Source organism: Vulpes lagopus, chromosome 11 (genome assembly GCF_018345385.1).
Source record: "Vulpes lagopus strain Blue_001 chromosome 11, ASM1834538v1, whole genome shotgun sequence".
Classification (NCBI taxonomy): domain Eukaryota; kingdom Metazoa; phylum Chordata; class Mammalia; order Carnivora; family Canidae; genus Vulpes; species Vulpes lagopus.
In genome coordinates, this window is record NC_054834.1 from 27,511,244 (window position 1) to 27,538,766 (window position 27,523).

At 46.9% G+C, this 27,523-nt stretch overlaps 1 protein-coding gene across 3 annotated transcripts in view; it reads right to left on the reverse strand.

The window, feature by feature from the left end:
- Window positions 1–1,161: 1,161 nt before the first annotated feature.
- The window catches only part of CD84 (CD84 molecule), a 39,136-nt gene continuing 12,774 nt past the window's right edge, over window positions 1,162–27,523 (reverse strand). Inside the window, exons 1-8 of one of the 3 annotated variants that reach the window (XR_005982856.1) lie at window positions 25,555–25,672; window positions 14,672–15,019; window positions 9,389–9,640; window positions 8,709–8,828; window positions 8,018–8,050; window positions 6,574–6,671; window positions 4,882–5,533; window positions 1,162–3,806 (exon numbers count right to left, since the gene is read on the reverse strand). Coding sequence is in view for 2 of the 3 variants with exons in the window: in XM_041723647.1 (XP_041579581.1) it covers window positions 3,741–3,806; window positions 5,474–5,533; window positions 6,574–6,671; window positions 8,018–8,050; window positions 8,709–8,828; window positions 9,389–9,640; window positions 14,672–15,019; window positions 25,555–25,600 (1,023 nt within the window). In the remaining variant the exon portion in view is untranslated. Of the gene's footprint in view, window positions 3,807–4,881; window positions 5,534–6,573; window positions 6,672–8,017; window positions 8,051–8,708; window positions 8,829–9,388; window positions 9,641–14,671; window positions 15,020–25,554; window positions 25,673–27,523 lie in introns of those variants that run through there. The other 2 variants (XM_041723647.1, XM_041723648.1) reach the window with 2 other exon arrangements.

Consider the following 27,523-nt stretch of genomic DNA (forward strand, 5'->3'; position numbering starts at 1 on the left):
TACAGCCAGTAGAGGCTGTCGCCAGTGATTCTTGAGAAAATTACTCAAGTCCAGGAAAATTCAGGGAAAAATCAAGCAGAAAAAAAGTCATGGATCTGGAAGGAAATCTGGCCTGGCCGGTTCTCTTCTCCAGGCTGAACTTAAGAAACAGCACTCACCAGGGCGCCTGGGGGGCTCGCCAGTTAAGCATCAGCCTTCAGCCCAGGTCCTGACCCTGGGGTCCTGGGATGGAGCCCTGTGTGGGTCTCCCCGGTCACCCTGCTCAGGGGGGACTCTGCTTCTGCCTCTCCTGCTACCTCCACCCTGCTTGTGCTCTCTGTCTCTCTGTCTCTGTCTCTCAAATAAGTAATATCTCTTAAAAAAAGAAGAAGAAAAGAGAAACACAAGGGCAGTCAGGCCCCTTTCTTTCTGCACCCGGTTTCCAAAGTGGCCCAGCCGAGCTCTTCTCCTGTGGGCTGTGCAGTTTAGAGCACTCTAAAGCTTTTTTTTTAAACAAAACAAAACAAAACAAAACAAAACAAAACAAAAACCCATCACATTTTAAATCAGCTTCACCTTCTTGTTCTGAGAGGCCCGCACTGCCCTGTGTTCCGCTCCGGCCTGGGCGACTGAGCCCTGCCGCTAGAGGGCCCCACCCCGGAGATGCTATGTCAAGCATCTTTGTAAAAACTGGCCGGTGTGGGTGAGACAAGATTCTGACCCACTGAAAGAACAGCCCTGTTGACCTCCTGGTCACAATCCAGTCCAGCTGGCAAGGTGTGAAGGGGGAAATGAGATCACACCCATTTTGCAGAAGGAGAATCTGAGACCAAGCCCTTAGGGGATGGGGCGAGTGGCTTACAACTTCATAAATCAGAAGAGTCCGAGGAAAGAAAGAGCGAGAGACAGGAGCTCGGTGGCCCTGAGTCCCAAAGGCCATGCAAAGAATTCCTGGGCACTGGGTCCCTCCCAGGTTTCTTCTCCTGGGAGACCCGAGGACGTCTTGCTCTGCTCTATTCTTTCTCCCCCATTGACTGGGGAGAGCATCAGGGAGAAGTAGGGGCCGGTGACAGAAGAACCGTGTTCAGGAGAGGTCCCTCAATTCACATAAAGGTGAAGCATGCTTTTATTTATTGTTTTTTAAAATATTTTATTTACTTTTTTACAAGACACAGAGAGAGAGAGGCAGAAACATAGGCAGAGGGAGAAGCCTGCGGGAACCTGCTGCGGGACTCGATCCCGGGACCCCAGGATCATGCCCTGGGCCGAAGGCAGAGGCTCAACCACTGAGCCCCCCAGGGGCCCCGAGCATGCTTTTATTTTAGGGGAAACCCAGCCTGGTCAGCATCACATTGGAACTTCTCCAGCCCTGTGACAGGTCTTTATTTCTTCCTTCACATCCCTCCCAAGGGTGACTGCCTTTCACTCACACCTAGTTCATCGTTTCAGGTGATGTCTGTTGGCCTAACTCTGGAAGGCTTTTCCGTCCACAGTGTCCTTACACTGACATCTGCATTCCGACATTTAACCACGTTGTAATTGGATTCCACTCTGCTCGTTGGCCTCTATCCATCCTTGTGACGTGTACCTTCTATTTGAGCGGGCTGCTCATTTCCAGTTCTATTCGATCGCATTCATGGCTCACAAGCAGGGTACAAGGCACGAGGTTGGTTGATGGTGGATACACAGGTGAATAAAACTCTCATCTCTCATGATGACTCTTTATGGTCATGTAGTCACGGGTCTTGCCCTTCGGTGCATACAGAGTGGAAGGAAACGAATAATGGTCTATGCTATGAAGCAGAGAGAAATGAGACGCAGTGATTAAGGAGCAAGGGGCCAAAAGAAGTGCAAGAAGGCCTAATTAGTTTGGCCAGTGACACCAGGGAAAGCTTCACAGAGGAGGTGACATTTGATCTGAGCATTGCAGTGTGTGGGAAGGGTCAGGGGTGGGGGCGCACACGGAAGCAGAGGCGCTCTGTGGGCACAGGCAAGGGACTGTGAACGCACTCAGTGCATCCGGGGAGGTGCCCCAAAAACATCCCACAGATCCACGCCTCTGCTTCTTGTGCTTGCCTCAGTTGGATGTGATCTGTCTTCTTCATTCTTGGCCAAATCCTATCCTTCTTCTGGAGCCCAGCTGCAGCCTCACCTCCCTCACGGAGCCTTCCCTGACTGCTAGCTCCTGGCACTCCCCACAGCAAGTAGTTCGGCATTTAAGTATAGAGTCTGTGCTTGTCTTGCATAGGGCAGCTATTTTGCTCATCTGACACTTTGGGGGTCTTGCAGCCCCCAACACTGCTAAGGGTGGTCAGGGCTAATAGGTCAGGTTCTGTGGACCTATTCGCTGGGACTAACATCTTCCTTCTGCCTACATGCAGCTTATTTCTACTGCCCAGGCTGGGATTGCTGATGGGGATTTAGGATTTAGCTGGCTATGGGTGCCCACACATGAGGGAAACAATTCTTCATAGGATCACCTGAATGTTCTGTTCAGGCCTGCATGATTCCTCCTCAGCGCTGGTGGGGGGGGGGGGGCAAGGGCATCTAACCAAAGTGCGAAGTCCAGGACTCTCTGGACTGAGTCTTAGGAACAAGGGTCAACCCAGTTTCATCATCTACACCATCATGTATCTGCCAAGTTCCCTCTGAAGAATGACTTGCTTCTTTCAAGGTCTCTTGTTTTGATGGTTGAGTTGTGCTCAGTTCCCCCGAAGTGTCAGAAATCTAGATGGTCAATTCCTTTTGGTGAATGGGGTGCTGGGTATTGTCTCTTCTCCTTGCTCAGGCTGCTTGGAATAGGTATTAGTCTGGTTCTGCAGAGAAATGGAACCAACAGGGAACATCTCCAACAAGGATGTGGCCTGTGTGCTCACGAAGACCGAGAAGTCCCAAGGTCTGCAGCAGAAGAGCTGATGGCGTAAGTTCTAGTCCAAGTCCTAAGGCAGGAGACCTGATGTTCCAGCTCTAGGGTGGTCAGGCAGAGAGAATGGATCCTCCCGTACGCCGTCTTCTTCTTCTACTCAGGCTCTTGCCGGATTCGGTGAGGTGTGTCCACACTGGAGTGGGGGCTCCGTCTGCTGTATCAGTCTGCCAATCCAAACGGTAATCTCATCCTCACAGATTCCCCCCAGAATAATGTTTAACCAAATATCTGGGCACCCCATGGGTGGCCCAGTCAAGTTGAAAAAAATGGCCATAAAGAAAGTCTTATGAGGCTCTACTTCAGAGCAGTCTAGTCTCTACAGGAGGAGCATCTCCCTGTACTCCACTTGGAGGCCGCGTCTGCACAGCTGAGAGCCGCGCTTCCAGTGGCTTCCCAGGAGACGCCGTCCTGTAGGGTTGGGCTGGTCCGGCCAACTGTCCCATGCACAAAGGTTCCTGGGCAGAGGGACGTAGAGGCTGAAACGCAGCCCACACTCTACTCGCCAAGCACGTGTGTGGGCAGGGCTGCACCTGCTCGGGGGAAGGGCGCTTTCGTCTAACTGGTCCGTGGCGCTGCGTGGACTGTGGCAGCTGCACACCAGGGCTCCTCGCAGAGTGGCCCTGGGGGTAAAGCCACGGCCCACTCCAGACGTGCAAGGCACCGATCCTTTCTACATCGGGGGCTGCTGGGCAGGGTCGTCTTCTCCAGTCACAAAAAGCCGCATACTGGGGTGTGATGGCCTGAATCTCCAGGTGAGATATGCGCAGGGAAGTCGGGGTCCGGGGCACCCGCTAGTTTGGAGGTTCCTCCGGTTCCGTGGGGAGGAGCCAGGGGCCTAGATCACATTTTCGTAGGTTGAAATCCCAGGAGGTTTGGCGTCCCGAGCGCTGGCTTTCCCCACCTGTGCGGGAGAGGACGTTGGAGCTGTGAGGTAGGCCGCGCCTGCTGGCGGGGAGGCCGCGCCGGGGGTTCGGGGTACCAGGGCGGCCAGAGAAGCCTCAGGCCTCCCTGGCGCTGGCGAAAGGCGGGCTGCAGGGCCCCGCTGAGCCCTTGTCCCGACTCCAGTCCCCCACTTGCGAGCCCCGGGTAATCAGCTGTGTACCCAGCCAGATACAGCAGGAAGGACTGGGGCTGTTTGCGGGGATTTGGATCACGGGCTTGGAAAACATCCAGGCTCAGGCCTCCCGCGTTCTGAACCCCAATAGTTGCACCTCCCAACTGGCCAGTCGCCTCCACCAGCGACTGGGGTGCCGCCGACAAGCCTGCCCCCGCCCGGAGGCGTCTCGGTCCTGGGGCTAGACCTGGGGCCTGGGGCTGGCAGGGCCACCACCCGGGGCCCCAGGACTCACCAGTCCTCCCACATTGACGGTGAGAACGCGCCCAGGCTCAGTCCTGTGGCCCGGGCACCCTGGGCTCCCTTTCCGGGGAACGCGAGCGCGGGTGGGACCCCAGCCATTGCCCGGGAGCTCCAGCAGCCGCTGGCCCTGCTGAGGGCCCCGCAGACCTCCCTCCACCCCACTCCCAAATAAAGTGGACCCAACAGGAAAAAATAAATTTTTTTTGAATCACATGGTGACCAGTTAATCATCGCCACCAACCTCGTTTGGAGGACTCACTTGGAGACGCCAGGACCCAGATGCCGGGACCTCCCGACCCAGGCCTTGCCGCAGTCACCCCTGGTATGCAACCCCTGTCCTTCAGCTCCTGCACATGCTCGCGGCCCTCTGCCCCCCGCACCCCCTTCTCCTCCCCTCTCCCTACCCCCTTCCATCTCCTCAGCGCCAGGACCCCGGCTTGCCCTCACACGTGACGGCCCTGGGCGTGGAGCTCTCAGACCCTCCTGCTCCTGCAGCGCACAGACGCCGCAGAATCAGCTCCTCTCTTTCCCCATCTGTTGGCAGCCAATTGCCTGATATTTCCTCCCGCCGTCATTTGTTCTCGCTGCTTCCCCACTAGACTCCCCGGCTCCTATTTACCTTTCATGAAGATTTTGCTCAGTTTGAGGAGGACCCTCATAGACCAGGACACCCCTCACCAGATCCTACTCGGTTTAACCTTCCTTCTTTGCCTACCCCGGAGCAGGACACTGAGGCACAGGGCATTGCAAGTGTCACTGCTCCGCTGTGAATGGTTGTGTGGGTTGCACACTGCACAAGTCAGCTGGTGGAAGAAACAGGAACTGAAATTCAGCCTGTGTCCTACTCGCCAGTCTGGGCACCTGTGGTGTGGCCTGCGTCTGACCAGAGGGGGGCACCTGTTGTCTAACTTTGTCCCGTGAGCCAGCAGGGCCTTGGGTGCTCTGGAGCCTGAGGTTTCCACGCGGCAGGTCAGAGGCCCAGGGGCTCCCGCATTAGAGGCAGGCTGGGCACCCCAAACAGGCCAAGTTGGGGACGGCCACGGCCCCGGGAGCTGCAAATGCAAAACACCTGTGGGCCAAGGCCCTCAGCGGTGAGTCCTGAGATGTCCAGAGAAGGGGACCACAGGCACCAGCCGGCCGGGTGCACGCGGAACCGTGGACTGGCTGCCATGCTCAGGGCAACAGGAACACACAAATCAAAAAGGATTTACCTTGTCATTCTGCAGTGTGGAGTAAATCCTACTCACTGGCTCCTCCCCTGCAGGGAGCTCCTGTAAAACACCCATCCCCACCCCAGTCAGTGAGGGGCTCGGCTCCCTCCCGGCTTCTGCCCTGCCCACTGCCCCCCTGCCCACTCCCACCACATAGCCTCCCCCCTCCCTCCCCCCCCCCCCCCCCTCCCGCCTCAGCTCTGGTTCTGTTTGGCTTCGGAGAGGGTCACGGTTGGGTGACGGGCAGGAGGACAGGGCAGCCCTTGGGTGAAACCCTCAGGAGCCAAGAGTTGGGGTTTGCATGGTTCAGACCGAGCCGTGATCCCTGAAGACTTTGGTTGTCTCCAGGCTGCGTGGGCCCTGCCCCCATCATGCGAGCACAGTGCTCAACGGACCAGGCAGTGGGCTCCCTGCCGGTCCTGGAGACTTCAGGGCACAGCCCAGTGGAGGCACAGGGAAGGTGGTGCCTCTAGAAGCCTGGTGGGGGGGGGGTGGTGAGGGAGGGGCAGGCAGGGGCGGGGCAGGTGGGAGGAGGGAGCTTGCCGCAGCCAGAGCAGGACGCTGAGCTCAAGGGGATCCCTCGTGAGGCGCCTGGGGAGGCTCAGGCGGTTAAGCCTCCGCCTTCAGCTCAGGTCATGATCCTGGGGTCCCGGGATCGAGTTCCTCATCGGGCTCCCTGCCCAGGGAGGCCTCTGGCTCTGCCCCTCCACCTTGCATGTGCTCACTCTCTCTCTCTCAAATAAATAAATGAGATCTCTATTAAAAGGGGGCACCTCTCTCAGTTCTGTGTCCTTGGAGGCCGCTGAGCCACCTGTCCCGTGTTGGTGGCCACCTAGCAGCCCACACCGCACACCAGGGGCTCCACTCCTCGTCAGGCCTGTCGCCTCACTCAGAGCCAGGGCCCGTGTGGAAGCCGACACCTCTGCCCCTGGAGGCTCCCATGGGGTGACAATGGCCACAGTCCTGTCCTCACAGCATCATTTCCCTGACATGATGATGCTTGGTTGGACCCTCTAGATCCTTGGCCTGCTGCCCTCTGCCCCCGACTCCCTTTCCCAGGGTTGGGGGGAGGTGAGGCCCCACCAGTGGTATCAGCTCACCTTGGAGTGGGGGATCTCGTCATAGATTCTGCCGTCTGCTGGCGGGGCATCTCTTGTAACCATGACGTACGTGTAGATGGTCTTCCTTGAGATGGCATCTGCGTCATGAATAAACGTAGAAGCAGAGTGTGTGAGAGGCGGATGGACTTTAGAGATGGCCTGGCCTACTCTAACGTTGTCTCTTTAGGATAAAGACACGAAGCCCTCCAAGTCTATCATTGTTGTGAGATGATGCTGGGGGTCCTTGGACTGCCTCTCCCTCTTCTAGGGACTGCACGTTGGTGGGGGGTGCGGCTCACCCAGGGCTCCGTGGGGACCCTGTCTACCCTGGAAGCAACGTTAGGCTGATGAGGCTCTCCCAAGGCCGCCCATGCCAGCAGGGGGCAGCCAGGGGCAGCTGCTCCTCCCAGGGTCTCGTGTGGTGTCTCGGCCTGCAGTGCCCCCTGCCTCGCATGGCCAGCTGTCTTCTCGTGTGACGGTCTTGCTTTCTCAGCTCGGCTGCTTCTCTCTAGTTAAAGGCTGGCTCAGACTCTAGTGCATGCCCCACTGTCACCACCTCCAGCTGCGGCGCGCGAAGACGCTCTACAAAGACTCACTGTCGGCCTGACTGGCCCACGCGGTCAGTTCACTGAGCTCCCTCTGCGGGCCCGGCTCTGCGTGAGGCCGCGGATCTGCAAGGGCCCCGGGGCCCAGCCCCTACTCTTAAGAACTCTTGGGCTCGTAAAGGCACTCCTCCCGGCGTGTTCTCCTTGCTCCTGAAGTGGAGCGTTTTGGGGTGAAGTTGAAAAGAGACTTCACATGGCCAGAACCTAGGGTCTCCACAGTCCAGGGCACCAACATATCCACGCAGGATGGGCTGAGTTGAGCAATGCCACCGGGGTCTGACATTTCAGATTCAGGTCTGTCCCAGGCCCTGAGTCAACACGCGAGCCAGACCAGGTGCTCCTGTCACCTCATCGGTAGATGGAAAAGGTGGCACTTCTTCCTTCCAAAGAGACCGGAAGGGATTGAAGGCAGATGTCTGAGGAGCCCTGAACATCACCTACGGCCTGTGTCGGGTCGCATGACTTCTCCCCATCGTGCAGCTGTGTGATGGCCCGTGACACAAACTCTCCTCCTCGGGGTGCCTCCTTTCGTGCCACGTCCGGGCCGTCAGTTGTAAGTTCAGTGCTGACATTTAGTGAGCACTTACTATGTACCAGGCTGCAGGCCCAGCACTTTATGTGGGTAATTCCATTTAGCCCACTTAGTAACGTTGGTCACCGCACCTGTTAGTAGGCCTGTTTTACCACTGACAAACCTGGCACTTATGGGGACATCGAACCCACAGCTGGTAAACCTCCAGCCCAGACTGCCTGCAATGCACTAGCTGAGTCTTAACCAACCTGCCGTGAACCCATGTCTCCCCCTTGTTATCTGGGGAAACTGGGGGCTGAGAACTTACCGGAGTTCTTACTGAATTTCTTCAAGTAGGAACCTGAGGAATCAGACCCAAAGGAGAGTCAGGAGCATGGAAGCAGACGTAGATCCTCTCTACACCCAGGCTTGAATTATGATTGGTGGGAAAGGAAGATTTGGGGAGATCTTGGGGGTTAGGAGGAACAGGAGGGCACAATGATCCCCTGGAGGCCTCAGATTAGATTTCCTGAATTGCCAACACCACAATTACAGAAGGATCCAGAGGGATCCGAGGGATCTAGTGATGACCAAGGAATGCAAAGTGAGCACATGTCCCTCAGTGACTCTCCAACGGTCATAGTCAAAATACAATGGAATTGCAAGTGACCCTGGAGACCCTCTAGTTCAAAGCTCATTTCCCATGCGATAGCACCGAGCCAGCAAGGTAAAGACACACACCAGGGAAGCACAGCTTCTCAATGGCAGTACTAAACCCAAACCCAAGCTCCGGGCCCACCAGATACCGATGACACCAGTAACAGATTCCGAAGTGCGCTCAGCGTCCCGTCCGCAGTGCTAGAGCTCATCCCCCTGGAGACGGGGAGGTGATGGAGCGGGGACTGCGCAGGTGGATTCCCTGCAACCAAGGACCTCCGTACACCCCCTGGGATAAATGACTGCCACCCCAGGAAGAAGGAAGGTGCATGTCCACATTTTACCTTCCGGAAAAATCCTACCTTGTCCTCTTCTGCACATCAGGAACAAAAGGAATGAAGGCACAACAAAGATAAACAGAGAGAGCATGACCAGCCCACTCAGCAGCCCTGTGTGGCGAGATCGGGGGCCTGTCGCGGTGTCTGGAAAGAGAAGATACAGGAGACTCGGCTCTCAGGAAACAGGCCGTGGGCTGGGCCACACTCAGAGGCTGTCACCATGGGCTGTCCGCCTGGGCAGTGCCAAAGCTCCCAGGGAAACTGTACTTTCTGGGATCCCTGGGTGGCTCAGCGGTTTGGCGCCTGCCTTTGGCCCAGGGCGTGACCCCGGGGTTCCGGGATCGAGTCCCACGTCGGCTCCCTGCAGGGAGCCTGCTTCTCCTTCCGCCTGTGTCTCTGCTTCTCTCTCTCTCTCATTCTATGTCTATCATGAATAAATAAATAAAATCTTAAAAAAAAAGAGAAAGAAACTGTACTTTCTGTTGTTAAAAGTTGGCGTTAGAAATAGAATCAGAGGGTCATGCGGGGGCTGCCTCCGAACACCCCAAATGCACGGCCTATCTCAGAAGGCTCTGGCCCGTCTTCCAGGCCCTCGTGGGAGGACCAGGCCTGGCACGAGGGGGGGACACTCCCCTGGGAAACAAGGCCGGGCCGCTCCTATGAGCGGGTCTCAGAGCGCAGGGCAGCCGGACAGAGCTGGTTACCTGCGCAGAGCTGCAGGCCAGAGATGGAGTCAGAGCTGTTGCTCACGGGGTTCCAGGCTGTACACGTGTAGGTCAGCTTCTGGCTGTCGGGCGTCTGGAAGATCTGTATTGCGTTACCCTCCTCCCCCAGGGGACTCCAGCTGTATGTTACGTTCTCTTCTTCTTTCTCCACGGAGCACGTCAGTGTGACATTACAGGTGCTGTTGATAGACGTCATTGAACTCTGAGTAATTTTTGGCTTCCCAAGCCGACCTAGGAGGGGACGACACGGGTGCCAGGGTTAAGTGGAGCTGGTGTGTGCCAGGAGAGCCAGCTGTTAGACTTCCGGAAATTTTTTTTCAAGAGCGTTGTTAAACACAGCCATCATGAGAAATGAAATTGTAAAAACTTAGAATAAAATAAATCATACCTTAAAAAAGCTAATACATACTCAAAACTCATCTCTCTCTCTCTCTCTGGCCAATTTACTATTATCTACGCTCTACAAGTTATTTTCATCTATTACATCTGTCTTTTGTAATGATAGACTAAGTCCTCCCAATTCTTTTTTTTCTAAAGATTTACTTATTTATTTATGATAGAGAGAGAGAGAGAGAGAGAGAGAGGCAGAGACACAGGAGGAGGGAGAAGCAGGCTCCATGCTGGGAGCCCAACGCAGGACTCGATCCCGGGACCTCAGGATCGCGCCCTGGGCCAAAGGCAGGCGCCAAACTGCTGAGCCACCCAGGGATCCCCAGTCCTCCCAATTCTTTTTTTTTTTTTAATATTTTATTTATTTATTTATGATAGTCACAGGGACAGAGAGAGAGAGAGGCAGAGACACAGGCAGAGGGAGAAGCAGGCTCCATGCTCTGGGAGCCCGATGTGGGACTCAATCCCAGGACTCCAGGATTGTGCCCTGGGCCAAAGGCAGGCACTAAACTGCTGTGCCACCCAGGGATCCCCCTCCCAATTCTTAAGGGAAGTTTTAAAACACAGTGGGAGTATGCACACCACGGGAACGGGCAAGCGACGGGGCGCCTGGGTTGCTGAGTCGGTTAAGCATCAGCCTCTTGATTTGGGCTCAGGTCATGATCTCAGGGTCATGAGATCGAGTCCTGAGCGGGGCTCCGCCCTGGGCGTGGAGCCTGTGAGGATCCTCTCCCTCTCCCTCTGTTGTCCTCCCCACCCCCCACCCCCCCAAGAAATCGGCAAATGCTCAGACTTGGGCTGGGTCGACTGCTCTGTGGATTGTCATTCTAGACTGAAGATTACTAAAGTAGATTAAAGTTAAAAGTGCCTCCTGTCTGTAGCCATAACGTTGTGAATAGCACCAAAAAAGACCCCTCCCGTATTTGAAAACCATTATCCAATTCAGCAAAGAGCCTCTCACATGGATGTGCAAGTGAAGCTCTGAAATATCAGTTTGTTGAGTTACATCGTCCCTATTCACTCTCTTAATGAACCCGTCAACCATCACGTTGGCTTCTTCGTCGGTGGTAGTTGCCGTTGGGAGGTGTATACACATTCAGCAAAGCTCAATGGAAGCATTCTGTGAGTCCAACTCGCTCTGTGGGATGCACAATAACACCGTGGTATATTTTATCACCACTGATAAAATTGTGTGCCGCACATCCTTTGTGTCACACACAACAGCAAGAACCAGTTGAATGTTTATCAGCACACCGCCGCATGAAACAGTCTTTAAAAAAATTTTTTTTTGGCTCTGTTTTCTCATGTGTTTTCATTAAGTTGTTTTGTTTCATTTTATTCTGAAGTGCCCATGGTGAAAAGTTAGAATCTCTTTAAAAGTTCATTTTAAGGGCCCCTGGGTGGCTCAGTCCATGAAGCATCTGCCTTCAGCTCAGGTCATGATCCTGGGGTCCTGGGATGGAGCCCCACGTCGGGCTCCCTGCTCATCGGGGAGTCTGCTTCTCCCTCTGCCTCTGCCCCTCCCCCTGCCCATGCTCTCTCTCTCAAATAAATAATTTTTTTTTTTTTAAAAAAAGTTCATCAAAAAATATTTTTACTAAAGTAATCAAAAGGTAAACTGTCCAAGTTGTAGGCTAAAAAGGGTTATGGAAGAACAATTATATTTAGGATGGAGGGAGAGCTATCTGAGGCAGGCAGAAGGAAGGGGAAGATCTTTTCTCCACCAGCAGATAAGAAAAAAGGGCCCATTCAGACTTGGTAAATTTAGTTCAGCCTTGACCAGGCTGCTGTGCTGGGCTTTGTTCCTCCTACCAAAGCCATGTGGGAAGGGTGCAGAAGGAACCAGCATGTGGCTTTCTAGTTCATGGGGTATTTTTAAAGTTGTCTGTGCCTCTGAGGAGGTGGCATACGGTAAGGAAGAAGCTGTAGATGTTTTCCATTCCAGCCTCACCAGAAACCCTGGTCCTACAAGTCTCATAGAGGGAACTATTCCAGACCAGAATTAATGAGGACTTGTGAAAAAAAAAATTTCAAAGAAGTTTGGCGTCACCTTGAGGAGCTCCACAGCAAAAAATGAGCCAACGTGTGTGTGCGTGTGTGCATGCATGCAGGTGTGTGCAGGTGTGTGCATGCACAATTTCTTTAGAAACTTGATTTACTAGAATGTTCAAGTCTCAGCTTGATATTTACTGATTTTTTAGAGAAATTCTTTTTTTTGCTGGGCATTGAAGTGGTGGATATTTCCTATTAATTCCTATTAAGAATAGGATCCCATCTCATTTTCTCAGCAGGAGCAGGGATGTTACCTGCATCAGGCTGCTGAGCAGAGAAGGGCGGGGCAGGGCTGAGTGGGGAAGCCACTGGATACCTGAGTCCAACCAGCCTCCACTGCTCCCAGAACGGGATGCAAACAGCTTCGCTGAGGTTTGGCTCCAACAGTAATGACACAAGGATAATTGTCTCCTGCTGGGGTTGTTCGTTGTGAAGACTAAATGAGGTATTGTGTTTACAGAACACTCTAACACCCATCCATCCATCCGTCCGTCTATCACCTATCTATCCATCTATCATCGATCATCTATCTGGCCGCATTAATTATCTACGGGAAAGACAAAAGAAGCCAGCAACAAGGACTGCCCCTGAGAAGGGGGAGTTGCGATGTCTTTTACTCGGTGCATGTATTGCCTAAGCATGTGTGATCTTTCTATTTTCTTAAATTAGGTGCTAGAATGACAGAAACATGGAGTTCAACAAATGTCAGTTCTCTTCTCTCTCTCTCTCTCTCTGTCTTTTTTTTAAAAGATTTTATTTATTTATTCATGAGAGACACAGAGAGAGGGAGAGGCACAGGCAGAGCGAGAAGCAAGCTCCATGCAGGGAGCCCGACGTGGGACTCGATCCCAAGTCCCCAGGACCACACCCCGGGCTGAAGGCAGACGCCCAACCACTGAGCCACCCGGGGATCCCCTCCCTTCTCACTATCTTCTCCACTAACTACCCAAAAGGTACAGATTTTGTCATGTGGGAAATCCGGCCTTCTCTGAGACTTCCCCGTGGTCTGCTCTAACTGCAGACGGAATAACACCTCCCAGAAATTGAGTGAGTACAACTGAACATATAAAGAGATGAGAGCAAGGGCGCCTGGGGGGCTGAGTCAGTTAAGCATCTGACTCTTGATTTCCACTCAGGTCATGATCTCAAGGTCTTGGGACTGAGCCCGGCTTGGGGCTCTGCGCTCAGCGGGGACTCTGCTTCTCCCTCTCCCTCCTCTTCTGCCCCTCGCCCACTCACATACACTCTCTGTCTCTCTCAAATTAGTAATACATCTTTTTAAAAATGGTTAAATTGTTAAATGTTGTGTTATGTAAAAATAAATAAATAAATGTTGTGTTATGTATATTTTATCACAATAATATATTTTTTAAAGATTTTATTTATTTACTTGAGAGAGAGAATGAGCAAGCAAACAAGAGAGAGCATGAGCGGAGGAAAGGGCACAGGAGAGGGAGAAGCAGACTTCCCGCTGAGCAGGGAGCCCAATGCAGGGCTCCATCCCAGGACCCCAGGATCATGCAAGACCTGAGCCGAAGGCAGATGCTTAACTGACTAAGCCACTCAGGCGCCCCTCAATAAAAACATTTTTTAAAGAACAAAAAGAAGGACCCCTGGGTGGCGCAGTGGTTTAGGGCCTGCCTTTGGCTCAGGGCCCGATCCTGGAGACCCGGGATCGAATCCCACGTCGGGCTCCCGGTGCATGGAACCTGCTTCTCCCTCTGCCTGTGTCTCTGCCTGTGTCTCTGCCTCTCTCTCTCTCTCTCTCTCTCTCTCTCTCTCTCTCTCTCTCTGTGACTATCATAAATTAAAAAAAAGAAAGAAAAATAGATTTACCATGTTTTCATTCTTGGGTATTTATCTTGGAGGAACAAAAACTTATTTTATGCTGAAACTTGTACGTGAATGTGCATAGCAGCTTTATTTATAATAGCCCCGAACTGGAAACAACTAAAATATCCCTTGATCGGTGAGTGGTTAAACAGACCAGTACATGTGGAATACCGTGGAATACTACCCAGCAATAAAAAGATACGAACTACTGATACTTGCAATAATTGGGATGACTCTCAAATAAATTATGCTGCGTGAAAAAAGCCGATCTCAAAAGCACGCATATTGCATGAGTGCATGTATGCGGCCTTTGTGAAATAACGTACTGCTGGGTATGAAGGAGAGATTGACGTCTTCTAGGAGTCGAGGAGGGCATGGGTGGCGAGGAATGGCTGAGGGCATCTTGCTGCAATGGTTCAGTTCAGGATTTTGATTGCAGTAGTGGTTACACTAGGGCGCACATGTTAATAAACTGTACACACTACACTTCTACGCACATAAATGAGCACCCAGACAGCTGATGACCCCTGAATAAGCTCCAGGTACGCCAATGTCAACTTCCAGGTTTTGATATCGTACTACAGTTACGTAAGATGTTACCACCGGCGGAGGCTGGGTGAAGTGGACGCAGCACCTCCCGGCATGGCTCTTCACACCTCTCTGTGCATCCACACTTATTTTAAAATAAGGGTTTTTCTAGAGAAAGACTCTCCATACGCTATCTCACTTGATCCCCGCTATGGGAAGCGAATAATATGATTATTCACATTTTATTGAAAAGAAAAACCAGGCCCACGGGAGAACCTGCTGATTGAAGATTACATGGCTAAAAACAAGCAAAATCACCTCCTCCTTGTGGGTATTGATGTATTTATAGAAGTGTTTATAAGTACGGAAAGATTTAGGGAAGCCAATAAAGAAATCAAGGTGTTCTATAGAGAGCAAATTTGCAAAACAAAACAAGCCCTTTATCCTCCCACAACTTACGGAAGACTTGAAGGTTGTAGCGCCTGGTGGTGGTGACCATCCCTTCAAGGATCTTTGTATTTATGTCGGCTTTGTAGATGCCTGAGTCTTCCATCCTCAGATTGCTGATCTCCAGGTTGTAGTTCTGATGTGAGACATTTATTCGGTCGTTGTAATTTTGGTGGGTCACAGTCACTTTGGGTGCTGTTTCTGAGTCTCCCGGTGTTACAAAAGCAACGGATGTTTCAGAGTTCCAAACAATGTTGATGACTTGCTGTGATTCTTGGATATTTAAGGGGAAAGTAACGGACTCCCCCAGAGTCCCAATGACCATGAGGATGTCTGTGTCACCTCTGGCTGCTTCCAGAGCTGGGGACATAAATAGAAAACCATATCCTTTCATGGTTGCACCTTTTAGAGTTTCCTGTCTCCCCAAGCTTGAGCTTCCCTGAATTGCTGCCTCAAGATGCAGCTTATCCAGGTTCTGGAGGGGTTTTTTGGTTTTGGTTTTGGATTTTTTGGGTATTCTACTCTACACATAATATGTTATGATGGCTAAATTTCTAAAGGATTATCATTCAAAAACGAAGTTTCCAGTGAATTTCAAGGGAACTGTTTCATTAAAAACATTTTATTTAGACTTATAGACTGAAAGGTAAGGGATTAGAGGGAAGAAGACCATAAACCTCCAGGAGGTTGGAGAATTAAATGTGTTTTTTTTCCCCAAGATCATATTGTCAAGGGATGGAAGAGCTGGGACAAGAGCCTGGCTGCTGTGGTCTTTGCAAAAAGAAAGCTACATTTATACCTTTATTCCTGGGAGATACAGGCAGAGTGCATTAGAGGTTCTGGAAAAAAATATTTCTCAAAAAAAAAAAATATTTCTCAAGTTGGTAATTTGGAGGTCTTTTTTGTTCACTACTCTATCTCCAGCCTCTAGATGACTACATGACACGTAGTGGGTGCTTAGTAAATATTTGGGGAATGGATTAATAAATGGAATTCACTTATGTGTTGCCTGGAAACTCTTAGAACAACTTCTGAAGTAAGCAATATTCATTTATTCATTCATACATTTTATAAATGAATGCATGGGTTTATTCAAGGTCAGCTTTGTCCCAAATACTATGGCAGGTAATTAGTAATTAAATGTATTTATTTATTTTTTTAAGATTTTATTTATTTATTCATGACAGACACACACACAGAGAGAGAGAGAGAGAGACAGAGGCAAGGACACAGGCAGAGGGAGAAGCAGGTTCCATGCAGGGAGCCCGACGGGGGACTCGATCCTGGGTCTCCAGGATCACACCCTGGGTGGAAAGCAGGCACTAAACCGCTGAGCCACTGGGGCTGCCCTAGTAATTAAATTTATAATAGAAATGTTTGCTGAGCGTCTACTCTTTTAAGTGCGATGGAAGGAGCTGGGGGATACAGTATATTGAGATTGTATGTTGTATTGATATAAAGTTGATATATTGATATTTATCAACTGATATATATCAAAATTGATATTTAAAGTCCCTGCTCTCTGGAACTTAACAGTTAAAGGAAGAGATCAATGTTAATTGGATAAGCACAGATGCTCACCTACAAAATATATAGTTGACTCTTGAACAACACAGATTTGAACTGCGTGGGTCCACTTATATTTGAATTTTTTTCCCATAAATACAGTACAATGCTGTCAATGTATCTCTTCTTTATGATTTTCTTAGAAACATTTTCTTTTCTCTAGTGTACTGTATTGTAAGAATAAGGTACATAACACAAAAAATATATATAAAATTTGTGTTAATCGACTGCTATCAGTAAGGCTTCTGGTCAACAGCAGGCTATTAGTAAAGTTTTGTGGGAGCCAAAAGCTATACACATGGATTTTCAACTGCCTGAGTGGCCAGCATCCTCAACCCCTGCATTGTTCAAGGTCAACTGTTTAGGTATTATGGTGTTTTGAGAGAGAATAGCAAGGGGACTTGATCTCTTTTGGGGAATCCAGAAACACTTTCTAGTAAAAGCTGAAGGATGAACGCTTTTAAAACCCAATGTGGGGGTAGATGACAGGCTTATTTTTTTTTCTCTCCTCTTCTTTCACTTTATGAAGGTAAACTGATTTAAACCTAGTTTGTAAAATAGAAGGCAATATGATCATAAAATGGTCACCCTTGCCTTCCAGCCCCGTAATCCCAGAATGAGCCCACGGACTACTAATACAAATCACCTTCCTTTCAGGCCAACCAAGATTTTGCTTTAGGAGGACCATCCCAGGTGAGGTGTGATGACTTAGCTGAGGTGGGTGAAGTACAGAAGGAGATGTAACAGGGTCACGGGGGAGGAGGAGACTAAGGGCCCTCATCTACAAACATTTATTAAGTGCTAACTATGTGCCAGATGCTGTGTTAGGGACTCAGGGAAGAATAGGATGTGGTTGCTGTACAAAGGAGTTCACAGTCCAGGGAATAAGACAGATGTGTATGCAAGTCAAAAATATTACAATCTGAAGAGTGCCAAATGGTAAGAGCAAAAAACAAACAAACAAACAAACAAACAAACAAAAAAAAACAAAACAAAAACAAACAAACAAACAAACAAACAAACAAACAAAAACAAACCATTGTGTGAACAGGAGAGACTAAGGCTTCCTTCAGTGGCAAGAGTCATAGTTTATCAAAATCCAGCTTCTTGAACATTAATTCTCTCCAGGTAACTGTTCCATTGGGCTGATAGGGTCTGACAGAGGGGTACTTGGTGTGTGCCAGCCTGAATCCCTCTCAGACATGGGCAAGCAACCAGTACGGGTGCATAGAGCCTTGAGCCCAAAAGGACTCCGAATTTGTTTTTAATGCTGCTGTGTCACCTTGAAATTCTTAATATTATTTGAATAAGGACTCCCTATATTTTCATTTTGTACTGGCTCCTGCAAATTAGACAGATGCCTCTGATGCCGGATAGTCTTGCAGGGCTTTTTAAAAGTCAGACCCTTACATCTAACTGCCATTCGGCTCTGTTTATTCAACTCAAATGTGAGAAGAGGATGTAGGTTTTCTCCTCAAGCCCCAGGAAGTGTGTGGGTGGCTTGTGAAAACAGAACTCTCTGGGGTTTATGGCAGTTGTCTTGCCACAAAGAACGTAATATTGTTTTTGACTTAGCCCCCATAGCAAGTCATTGAGAAACTGATGGTATATTGAAGGGTAATGAGACAGTAGTAATGGCAGGTAGGTCAAACTGGAGGAAGTCTTGCTGCTACTCTTGCTGCTTGTGTTGTCAGTGTCAATCCTGGGCTTGCTGAGAAAAAGCCTAGCGCTCACACATGCACAAGATGCAGTCACCTTTAGACACTCTGACTGTGGTCTGAGACAGGTGGCAGTGCTACCACTACATATAGTTGAAAGACCAGAAGGCTGAAGGTGTAAGTACTAACACTTCCGCTTATAAGCTGGGCAAGCTACACAAAGTCACAAAAGCTTTCTGAGTCTCAATTGCTTCATCCATAGAATGGAAACCATAAAATTTGTTCTATCCCATTGCAAATCATATAAGTGGAATGTCTTGTAACCATTAAGGCAAAATAAATGTTAGTTGTTTCTGAGGTTGATAATGAGGATAATTCTCATCCTCTTCATTATCATCCTCATAATCACTACATACCATTTAGGGCTTCCTAGGCCACCCCTATGATGGCCTGGGGGAACCAGGACCATACTGAAGAATGTACAAAGGGCCATTATTAAGGGCTAATTCAAGTAAAGCCCAGAGAGATTATTTTAGGTACCACTCACTTAATGGAATTTATGCTTAAGACTTTAAGTTTTAAAAAAGAATCTCCATCTCAAGCTACCACAATATTTATTTTTCTAGGTGCTGTAAGGACTCAAACATTATATTAGCATTGGAGAGGATCTAAGGGAAACCCAACTTCAGAAAGAACTTGTGGCACAAAAATGTCCTGAATGGGATAAGATAGTTACAAATCATATACCTGATAAGGAGTTAATATCCAGTATATATAAAGAGCTCATGCAACTCAACAGTGAAAAAAATAAATGACCTGACTAAAAAATGGTCAGAGAATCTGAATAGACACTTTTCCAGAGAAGATAAATAGATGGCCACAAGTACGTGAAAAGATGTTCAACATCATTAATCATCAGGGAAAAGGAAATCAAAACCACAACAAGATATCATCTTGCACCTGTTAGAAAGGCTATTATCAAAAAGACAAGAAATATCATGTTGGAGAGGAAGTGGAGAAAAGGGAACCCTCGTACATTGATGGTGGGAGTGCAAATTGGTGCAGTGACTATGGAAAACAGTATGGAAAATCCTGAAAAAATTAGGAATAGAGCTAACATATGATCCAGCTATTCCACCTGTGGGTACTTAGCTGAAGAATATGAAAACACTAATTCAAAAAGATATATGCACCCCTATGTTCATTGCAGTATTATTTACAATAACTGAGATAGGGAAATAATCTTATTATCCATCAATGGATGAATGGATAAGGAGGATCTGATGTACAAACACACACACACACACACACACACACACAATGGAATATAAATAGGAATATATATAATATATCATACACAATGGAATACTACTCAGCTATAAAGAAGAATGAAATCTTGCCATTTGCAACAGATGAACCTCGAGGGTATTACGCTAAATGAAATAAGTCAGAGAAAGGCAAATACCATATAATTTCACTCTTATGCAGAATAAAAAAAACAAAATAAACAAATGCTACAAAAATAAACTCATAGATACAGAGAACATATTGATGGTTATCAGATGGGGTTGGAGATTGGGCAAAATGGGTAAAGGTCAACCATAGGTGATGGACAGTAACTAGACTCTTGGCGGTGATCACTTTGTAGTATATACAGATGTCAAATTATAGTGTTGTGCACCTGAAACTTATATAATGTCATATACCAATTTTACCTGAAAGAGAGAGAGAGAGAGAGTGAGAGAGAAGAGATTCATGGGGGTAGGTGGTAGGGAAGAAGACACATGGAAATTTCCCTGACTAGCCCTGCTAGGTTAGGTGCTCTCACTCATGGGCTCTCCAGAGCTCTGTGTTTTTCCTTCATAGTACTTGCTATGTTGTATAGTAGTCATGAACCCAAATGTCTGTTTCTGGACACTGTGAATTACTTGAGTCCAGGGGACTATACCTTCAAATCCCCAGACCCAGGATGGTGCAGAGACACAAACCACTAATGCTTGTCATGGAACAAAAGATGAGGGCAGTCAGTGGAAGGCATAGGTTTGGAATCAGAAGAGGGTCATGCCTTGTCTGAGGTGGAAGGGGGAAAGGAGATGATGAGTGAAAGGACAGGGTATCTTGAGGTGCTGTTGGGGAGGAAGAGAGAAGAAAGGCTGCTTGGTGAGGCGAGGGAACACTGGTTTGAGCCAGGTGGCCTGTGTTCAAGTTCAATCCTTGACATTTACTGAAGCCCTTATCTTACTTTACTACAAGATGGGATGTAATAATACCCACCCCATAGAATTGTTTGAGGGCACCTAGAGGTGCTTAATACATAGTGGACATTTTGGAGTAGAGAGGATAAAATAGAAGATAGTCATGCTTGATGGCCTGCAATTCTCCAGTAGTATAGAAGGTGAGGCTATCTGCTAAGAGTGAAGAGGGGAGGTTGGGGCTAGGCAGGAAGTGTAAAGATTAGGAACACAGGTGTTGAATCCAGGTATATTTGAACCTAGCTGTGCTATTTTGAGAAAACTATTGAAATTCTTTGATCCTCAGGTTGTTCACCTCTAAAGTGTGAATATTTACTAAATGCAGTTATGAAGATGTGCATTTAGCAGAACTCCTGGCACATATAAATGGTAGTTGCCATTATTATTTTGATGAATGTACAAATTTGAGGAAATGATACTCTAAGGAACATCCTAAAGAGTCAACAAGACATTGATTAGTGGGATGAAGTGTTGAGGAGCAGCCTTGGGAGGCCAGTGAAGAAGAGGTGACCCACATGCACAACATCTATCTCCCAGTGACTGTGATTTCCTTATTTCCATATACCAGACCACAGAAGGGAGGGGTGAGAAGGACATACTAGAGGAGAAGAAAGGCAAGAAAAGGCTGGGCTCCTGGGGTGTGAGCTTGGACGTTCACTTAGTGAAGAAGAGCCAGACTGCATGAGCTTGAGGTCTTAGGAAAGTTAAATTCTCTGGGCTGTTTTATCAGTTTAAAAATGAAGCTCATAGTGAATGGCTCACTAAGCTCATGGAAGTGTCATGAGAGTTAGATGAGTTAATATTTGTAAATTCCTTAGAATGATGCTTGGCATCTACTAGGCACCCCTACATGTGTACTATATAAAAACAAAGCCCCGTGGTTACAGAGATGAAAATAATACCCCAGTCAACTGTGAAGGGAAAAAATAGAGTCAAAACACTGGGTCTGGAGCAGAGAGCTCCTACTGAGAGCAGAGATGAAGAAGAGTGTTGTTGACAACAGCCACCTGAACACCTTTGCCCCCCCCGGCTTCTTTAGGATCCTTCAAGCAACCATTTCTTATGCATTTGGGGCATTAGTTAACCATAGCCTCCTCTCCTCCTACCCACTGTCTCCTAAATCAATAATAGGGGGAGAACCTCCCTGAATACGGCAAGCCCAGAAGGGAAGCTGGGGGTGGCTGTACCTTGCCCCCTCAGGAGAGAGTGGGTTGTAGCACGTTACATTGAGTTAAGGGCAGTAGAGGGCAGAAAGGAAGCAAAGGTTTGAGCAGCCAGCTTTGTGTCAATCTCCATGAGGGTGGTAAGTCCTTTGGTTATGGGGTTTTAAGAAAAGGAACCTATCACCCCCACACGACAGTATACTATTGCCTATTGGATTTTTTTTTTTACTTTCTTTTTTTTCCCTAAAGATTTATTTATTTACTTTGTTGGGGAGGGGCAGGGGGAGAGAGAATCTGAACAGACTCCCCATTGAGTGCAGAGCTCAATGCAGGGATCCATCCTAGGACCCCGAGATTGGGATCTGAGCCAAAATCAAGAGTTGGCCATTTAACTGACTCAGCCACCCAGGTGCCCCAGCTTTCTATCATCTCTTTTGTGATCTGGGTTGACTTGAACCCATTTCTTCAAAACAAACAAACAAAAACAAACACACACACAAATTCTCAAAACCAAGATGGGATCCTGGCCAATCATTGTTCTATCACTACTTCCCTCTATTGGTATATAATAAAAAGTTGAGTGTAATGAAGAAAACATGGGTACATAGCACCACCAACACCAGCCCCAACCAGTTGCTCATACCTCTTTCTTTTCCAGCTTCCACACAGGTGAACCTAGTAAACCCAAACTCAGGTTCATTCCTCTCTAAGGTTCAAGACAAGAAAGATTTGACTCAGGAAACACTTGAATAGCCTACAAATTGGATCTCACCAGGACTCTTCCAGCCATGAAATCCTGTGTCTAATCTCCAGGGTGAAGGTCAGGACCTACTTATCCATAGACAGATAACCAGTTGGGTTCACTCACCTCTTGGACTTCTAAATATTGACTTCTGGAATGCTTCTACTGTGCTATACATTCAACAGGATTTCAAAACCTTATTGATATTGGAACTTTGTTTATTTTGAAGAAGATAATCCAAGTCACCTCACATCATATTGAAATGGCTGGTACTTGAACCATGTCTGGATACAGTCTGCTTTGGTGGCCTGCTTAAACTTCTATTATTGGTGAAGACCTGTCCACCAGCCCCATTCTCTGCCTGAATATTCCTGTCTTTATGGGAATAAATCACCACTTTCCACTGAAAAATCCCAAAATGTGATCATGATCAATAGCAAAGTCAGTATTTTATTCCATGTCAGCATCAAAGGCATCAGAGGCAAAGGCAGCCTTGTTCAGTGGTTAAGCCTAAGGACATTGGAGTTCAAATCCCTTTTCCTCCACTTTTTGGCTAAATGGCCTCTAGTTTTCTGTGTTTCCTTCTCTAAAACTGGGGTATTGATAGTGCTCATCCCAAACAATATTGTAAGGATTAAGGTAAATAATAAGTGTGACTACTTAGAGTAATGCCTGACATGCAGTGATTGTTCCATAAATGGTTAATTATTCCTATTATTGGTGGGGGATGGGTAAGAGGAACCAGGTGAAGATTGAAGAAACTGTAGCAAAAAAGTGTAGAGAAAAGGAAGAATTAAAGAGTATAAGAAAGAATATAGAGCAGACAACGGGCATGGAACAAAAGTGGTGGACTCTTCTGTCTTCCACCCTAGAGGGTGAGTGGCTAGTTCCTTGCAGAGGCAGTCAGAATCATGGTCACAAGTTACGATGAGAAAGTGGAATTTGGAGCATGTGACTGTGAGCCTTAGCTCTTTGAGAAAACTTTTCCAATGTGGAAGAGTCATGAGTTTGCATATTCAGACTTCTCTCATTTCAGTGATTTCAGAGGAATTCTATTGGATATGTCACTTGCAAGTATCTTCTCCCATTTAGTAGGTAGTCTTTTAGTTTTATGGACTGTTTCCTTCACTCTGCTGAAGCCTTTTGTTGTGATGTAGTCCCAATAGTTTATTTTTGTTGCCTAGGGAGACAGATCTAAAAAATGTTGCTAGGGCCAATGTTATAGACAAATTATTGCCTGTGCTCTCTTCTAGGATTTTTGTTGTTTTTTAAAAAATATTTTTTTTATTTATTCATGAGAAACACAGAAGAGGCAGAGACATAGGCAGAGGGAGAAGCAGGCTCCCTGCGTGGAGCCTGATGTGGGACTCGATCCCAGGACCCCGGGATCCTGACCTGAGCCAAAGGTAGACACTCAATCACTGAGCCACTCAGGGGCCCAGATTTTTATGGTTTCATGTATTACATTTAGGTCTTTAATCTATTTTGAGTTTATTTTTGTGTATGGTGTAAGAAAGTGGTCCAGTTTCATTCTTTTGCATGTAGCTGTCCAGTTTTCCCAACACCATTTGTTGAGGAAATTGTCCCTTTTCCATTGCATATTCTTGCCTCCTTTGTTGAAGATTAATTAACCATATAATCATGTGTTTATTTGTGGGCTCTGTATCCTGTGCCACTGATCTATGTGTCTATTTTTGTGCCAGTATCATACTGTTTTGATTACTACAGCTTTGTGATATATCTTGAAATCTGGGATTGTGATACTTCCAGTTTTATTTTTCTTTTTCAAGATTGCTATGTCTATTTGGGGTCTTTTGTGGTTCCATGCAAATCTTAAGATTGTTTGTACTAGTTCTGTGAAAAATGCTGTTGGTATTTTAACAGGGATCACATTAAATCTGCGTGTGCTAGCACTTTAAAGAGCATCAAGAAATTGAAAACTTAATGAGAGGAGGCCAGGAAGAGTGGAGCAGAAAGAGCTCTAGCCTTGGGATTAGGGGAACCAATGTCCCTTTCCAGCCTTACAAATATCAGCTTGTGAAACTTCAGGTGAATCATTTAACTTGAATCTTAGTTTATACTTTTTTCTGTGTGTAATGGGATTAATGATATCTATTTTTGCTTACCTCAATGGTTTTAGAGTGAATCATGTAAGAATATAAGCACAAACATTGCAGAATGCTTTGCAAATTTGCAGAACGCTCTTCTCTGGAAGACTGGGGACATCCTTAGATTTCCACTTAGCTTCTATCCAACTTTCTTCCCTATCTACTTGCATTTTCTGTCTGCCATGTCAGGGTGGTTAGTACAGGATCCCAAAAGTTGCCCTGCCTAGTCATGCAATCTCCATGAAGTTCAAATTAAAGGAGCCACAGTTTAAATGACCAAGGGAGCCAGAGAGACCAAGGTGTAGTGATTCTACTTTTTTAGGAAATCCCAACCCACTAGATTCTCTGTGTTCTAACATATACCAGGAATTTGCTAGTGTGTTTTTTTCAGAGGGGGTAGGAGAGGCTATAAGTAGATTTAGAAACGTCAAGCATAAGGGCTCAGTTGGTTAAGCATCTGCCTTTGGCTCAGTCATGATCCTGCGGTCCTGGGACTGAGCCCCCGGTTGGGGCTCCTTGCTCAGTGGGGAGCCTGCTTCTCCCCTCCCCACCGCCTTTCTCTCTCTCTCTCTCTCTCTCTCTCTCTCTCTCTCTCTCTCTCGCACAAATGAATAAAATCTCAAAAAAATAAATGCCAATCATAGTCAGTTTATATGCAGAAGGTAACTGGATTTAATGAGAGACTGCAAAGACAAAACACTCCCAGAGCTGTGTTTATGTAACATAGTTTTCTTTATAATAACAACCACCAATATTCAAGTGTCCTTATAATTTATCTCTAAGCTGTAAGTAAGAAACAAAGTTTCAAGTTCTCCATTTCTTTTTTGAGGCCTAACTTTTTTTCGTCAAATGGAAATAACAATCTCTTCCTCATTTATTTTGGAGAGTTTTTGGAGGATAGAAGCAGAGTAATAACTCTGAATGTGCTTTGAAAATAAAGGGGGCTTATGGAGATGAAGTTCTTACAATGGTAATTATAGATATATAATTACTCTAACCTGATAGAGTAATGAAATATAATTTGGAAGGACATATCTCTGTCAAAAATTATACACCAGAATCTAAAGCCAAAAAGAAACGCTTTTAAGTTATTCAGGGTTTTAGATAATATATTCTTTTGTTGGGCTTTCTGAGTACGCCTACCAAGTGCTGCCTCTCCTGAGCAGAAGGGTTTGTTTTCAAACCTTTGAAGACTGGGCACAGATAAAATTCAGAAACATAGATTCTAAAGCCAAAAAACCAGGTTTGGATCCTAAGTCTCTCCCCAGTCAATTAGATACTTTTTCAGACCCAGGGGGTACCTGTTAAAGTAGATGGATGGAGGGGGCATTTCAATGTCTTCCTTAAGGGCAATTTCTAAAACTTAATAGAAAACCAGGAGGGCATCAACAAGGGTCAGAACTCACAGGTTTGCAGGCAAAGGAGCAAGATCCACAGGCCGCGCTGAGCCATGTTCCTCTAGGCTGTAATCTTGGTGAACAAGAAGGCGTTCCTCCAACAAAAAGCTAGTCGCGAGTAAGTTTCCTTGCACAGTATATAAGAAAGGAAGTATGAGCTAGCCGACTGGGGGAACATTGGCTTCTGCTTACGGTGATAATTTTTTCCTATTATATAATACAAGATGCCTGGCATTAATTAATTACTTATTCAGCTAATATTTATGGAATGCTTACTGGGTGTCAGGCACTCTTCTGGAAACTGGCAACATAAAGAGCAAAAAAGCGACTGATCCCTCTCCTTTCATGGAGCTCATGTTCTTGTTGGGGAGATCAACAACTACATAGGCAGTTCCCATATAGTATGATAAGTCTTATGATAGAGAAAATACAGGGAACTGGGAGAGCAGCTGAGATCTCTAACTTGGGCAAGGAGAGTGTGGGGAAGGGTTTTCAAAGGAACTGGCAGTCCTCCTGAGGTGGACTTGAGGAGCAAGTTAGCATTACTAGGTGAAAGGTCATAGGGAGAGAGGGAATTGGAAGAATGTGTTGAGCCTAATAAATGGTAGCAACTCATATTATGTAATTACAGTTATAGAATTATATTGCATGTAATTCTACTATACGTAATTGTATTATATAATTATATTGATTATATAAATTATATTTTATGTATATGTGTTTACTGTATAACATAATGAATATAATTATATTATGATTAAACTACATGTAATACAGGACTGTTCTCTAGTAGAGGCCTCCCAGTCCCTGTTAGAAGAGTATTAGGGGCCTTGTATGCGTGTGGAGTATCAGGGAGAGGTGATGGGAATAAATATTTGGGTCCATGAGCTAGGCAGTTTAAATTTGAACGCAGCTGTTTTGGGGAGTACTTGGGGGAAGCTGAGGACATGGCCCCTGAGAACTAAATTGGCAGTAAGACTATGTAAAGGCTTTCTCACTGAAAGGTGTCTTTGGCCAACTCCTGGGCCTCCAGAGTCATTCATTAAACTGCTCATATTCATTCCTACTCATCATTCTCCTTATAGAAATTGAGTAGTTGAATACCTTTATCTACAAAAAAGGTAGGATATGGTGAACTAAGCAGCTGTTTGGGACCAAAGGAACATTGAAAATAAAAATGCAATTTCTCAATTTATTCATTTCACAAGATTGAACCATATTCCTTTCATATTTTTGCAAGATGTCTTCCTGAAGTATGTAATTGCTATGGGTGCAAATCTATCATCTATTCATTGTACAGAGGAGGAAGAAAGAAGAAAGAGTTGAAGTTGCCTTTGGATGAACTTTGTATTGTCTTTCTCCCTTTCTCTTTCTCTGTAGAAATGTTCAGTCCTCCCTTGCCATTTACAAATCTTGCTTGGTCACATGTCTATGTCTTTAGAAATTCTACATTAGTGTCTTATTCAAGAATGTATCTCCTGTTGAGCCTGGACCAGTGTCGTATCTCTTATCTTTCAGCCTTAGATTACCAAACAATACTAGTATATTTTTATCAAGAAGATCCTAACTTTGGGGACTTCTCTTGATATGATGCAGAAAGATACAAAAGTCCTCCCATTCCATAATGACAACAACAAAGACAAAATAAAAATCATACTTTTCTATGGGACACACGATGAATGGTGTGTGCAAAAAACCTTTGATGGACTGAATTCCAGTGGAAAATGTGCTCTTTGTAGTTGAGCACAGAGCCCAAATAGCTCAAAACTTGGGGCAGGAGGCTGGTCTGGGGTCCAGACAAGAAGAGAGAGCCTGAAATAACAGAGACTTTGAGAAGAAGGACAAATTTAGATGAAACTTAGGTGACAGTGTGCGCTGGCAAGACAGGATAGAATTTGGAAGCCTCCAATGCAAAACCAAATTATTTTGCCCAACAATTCCCATCCTCTCCAGAATTTTGCTGAGAAAGTGGTACTGA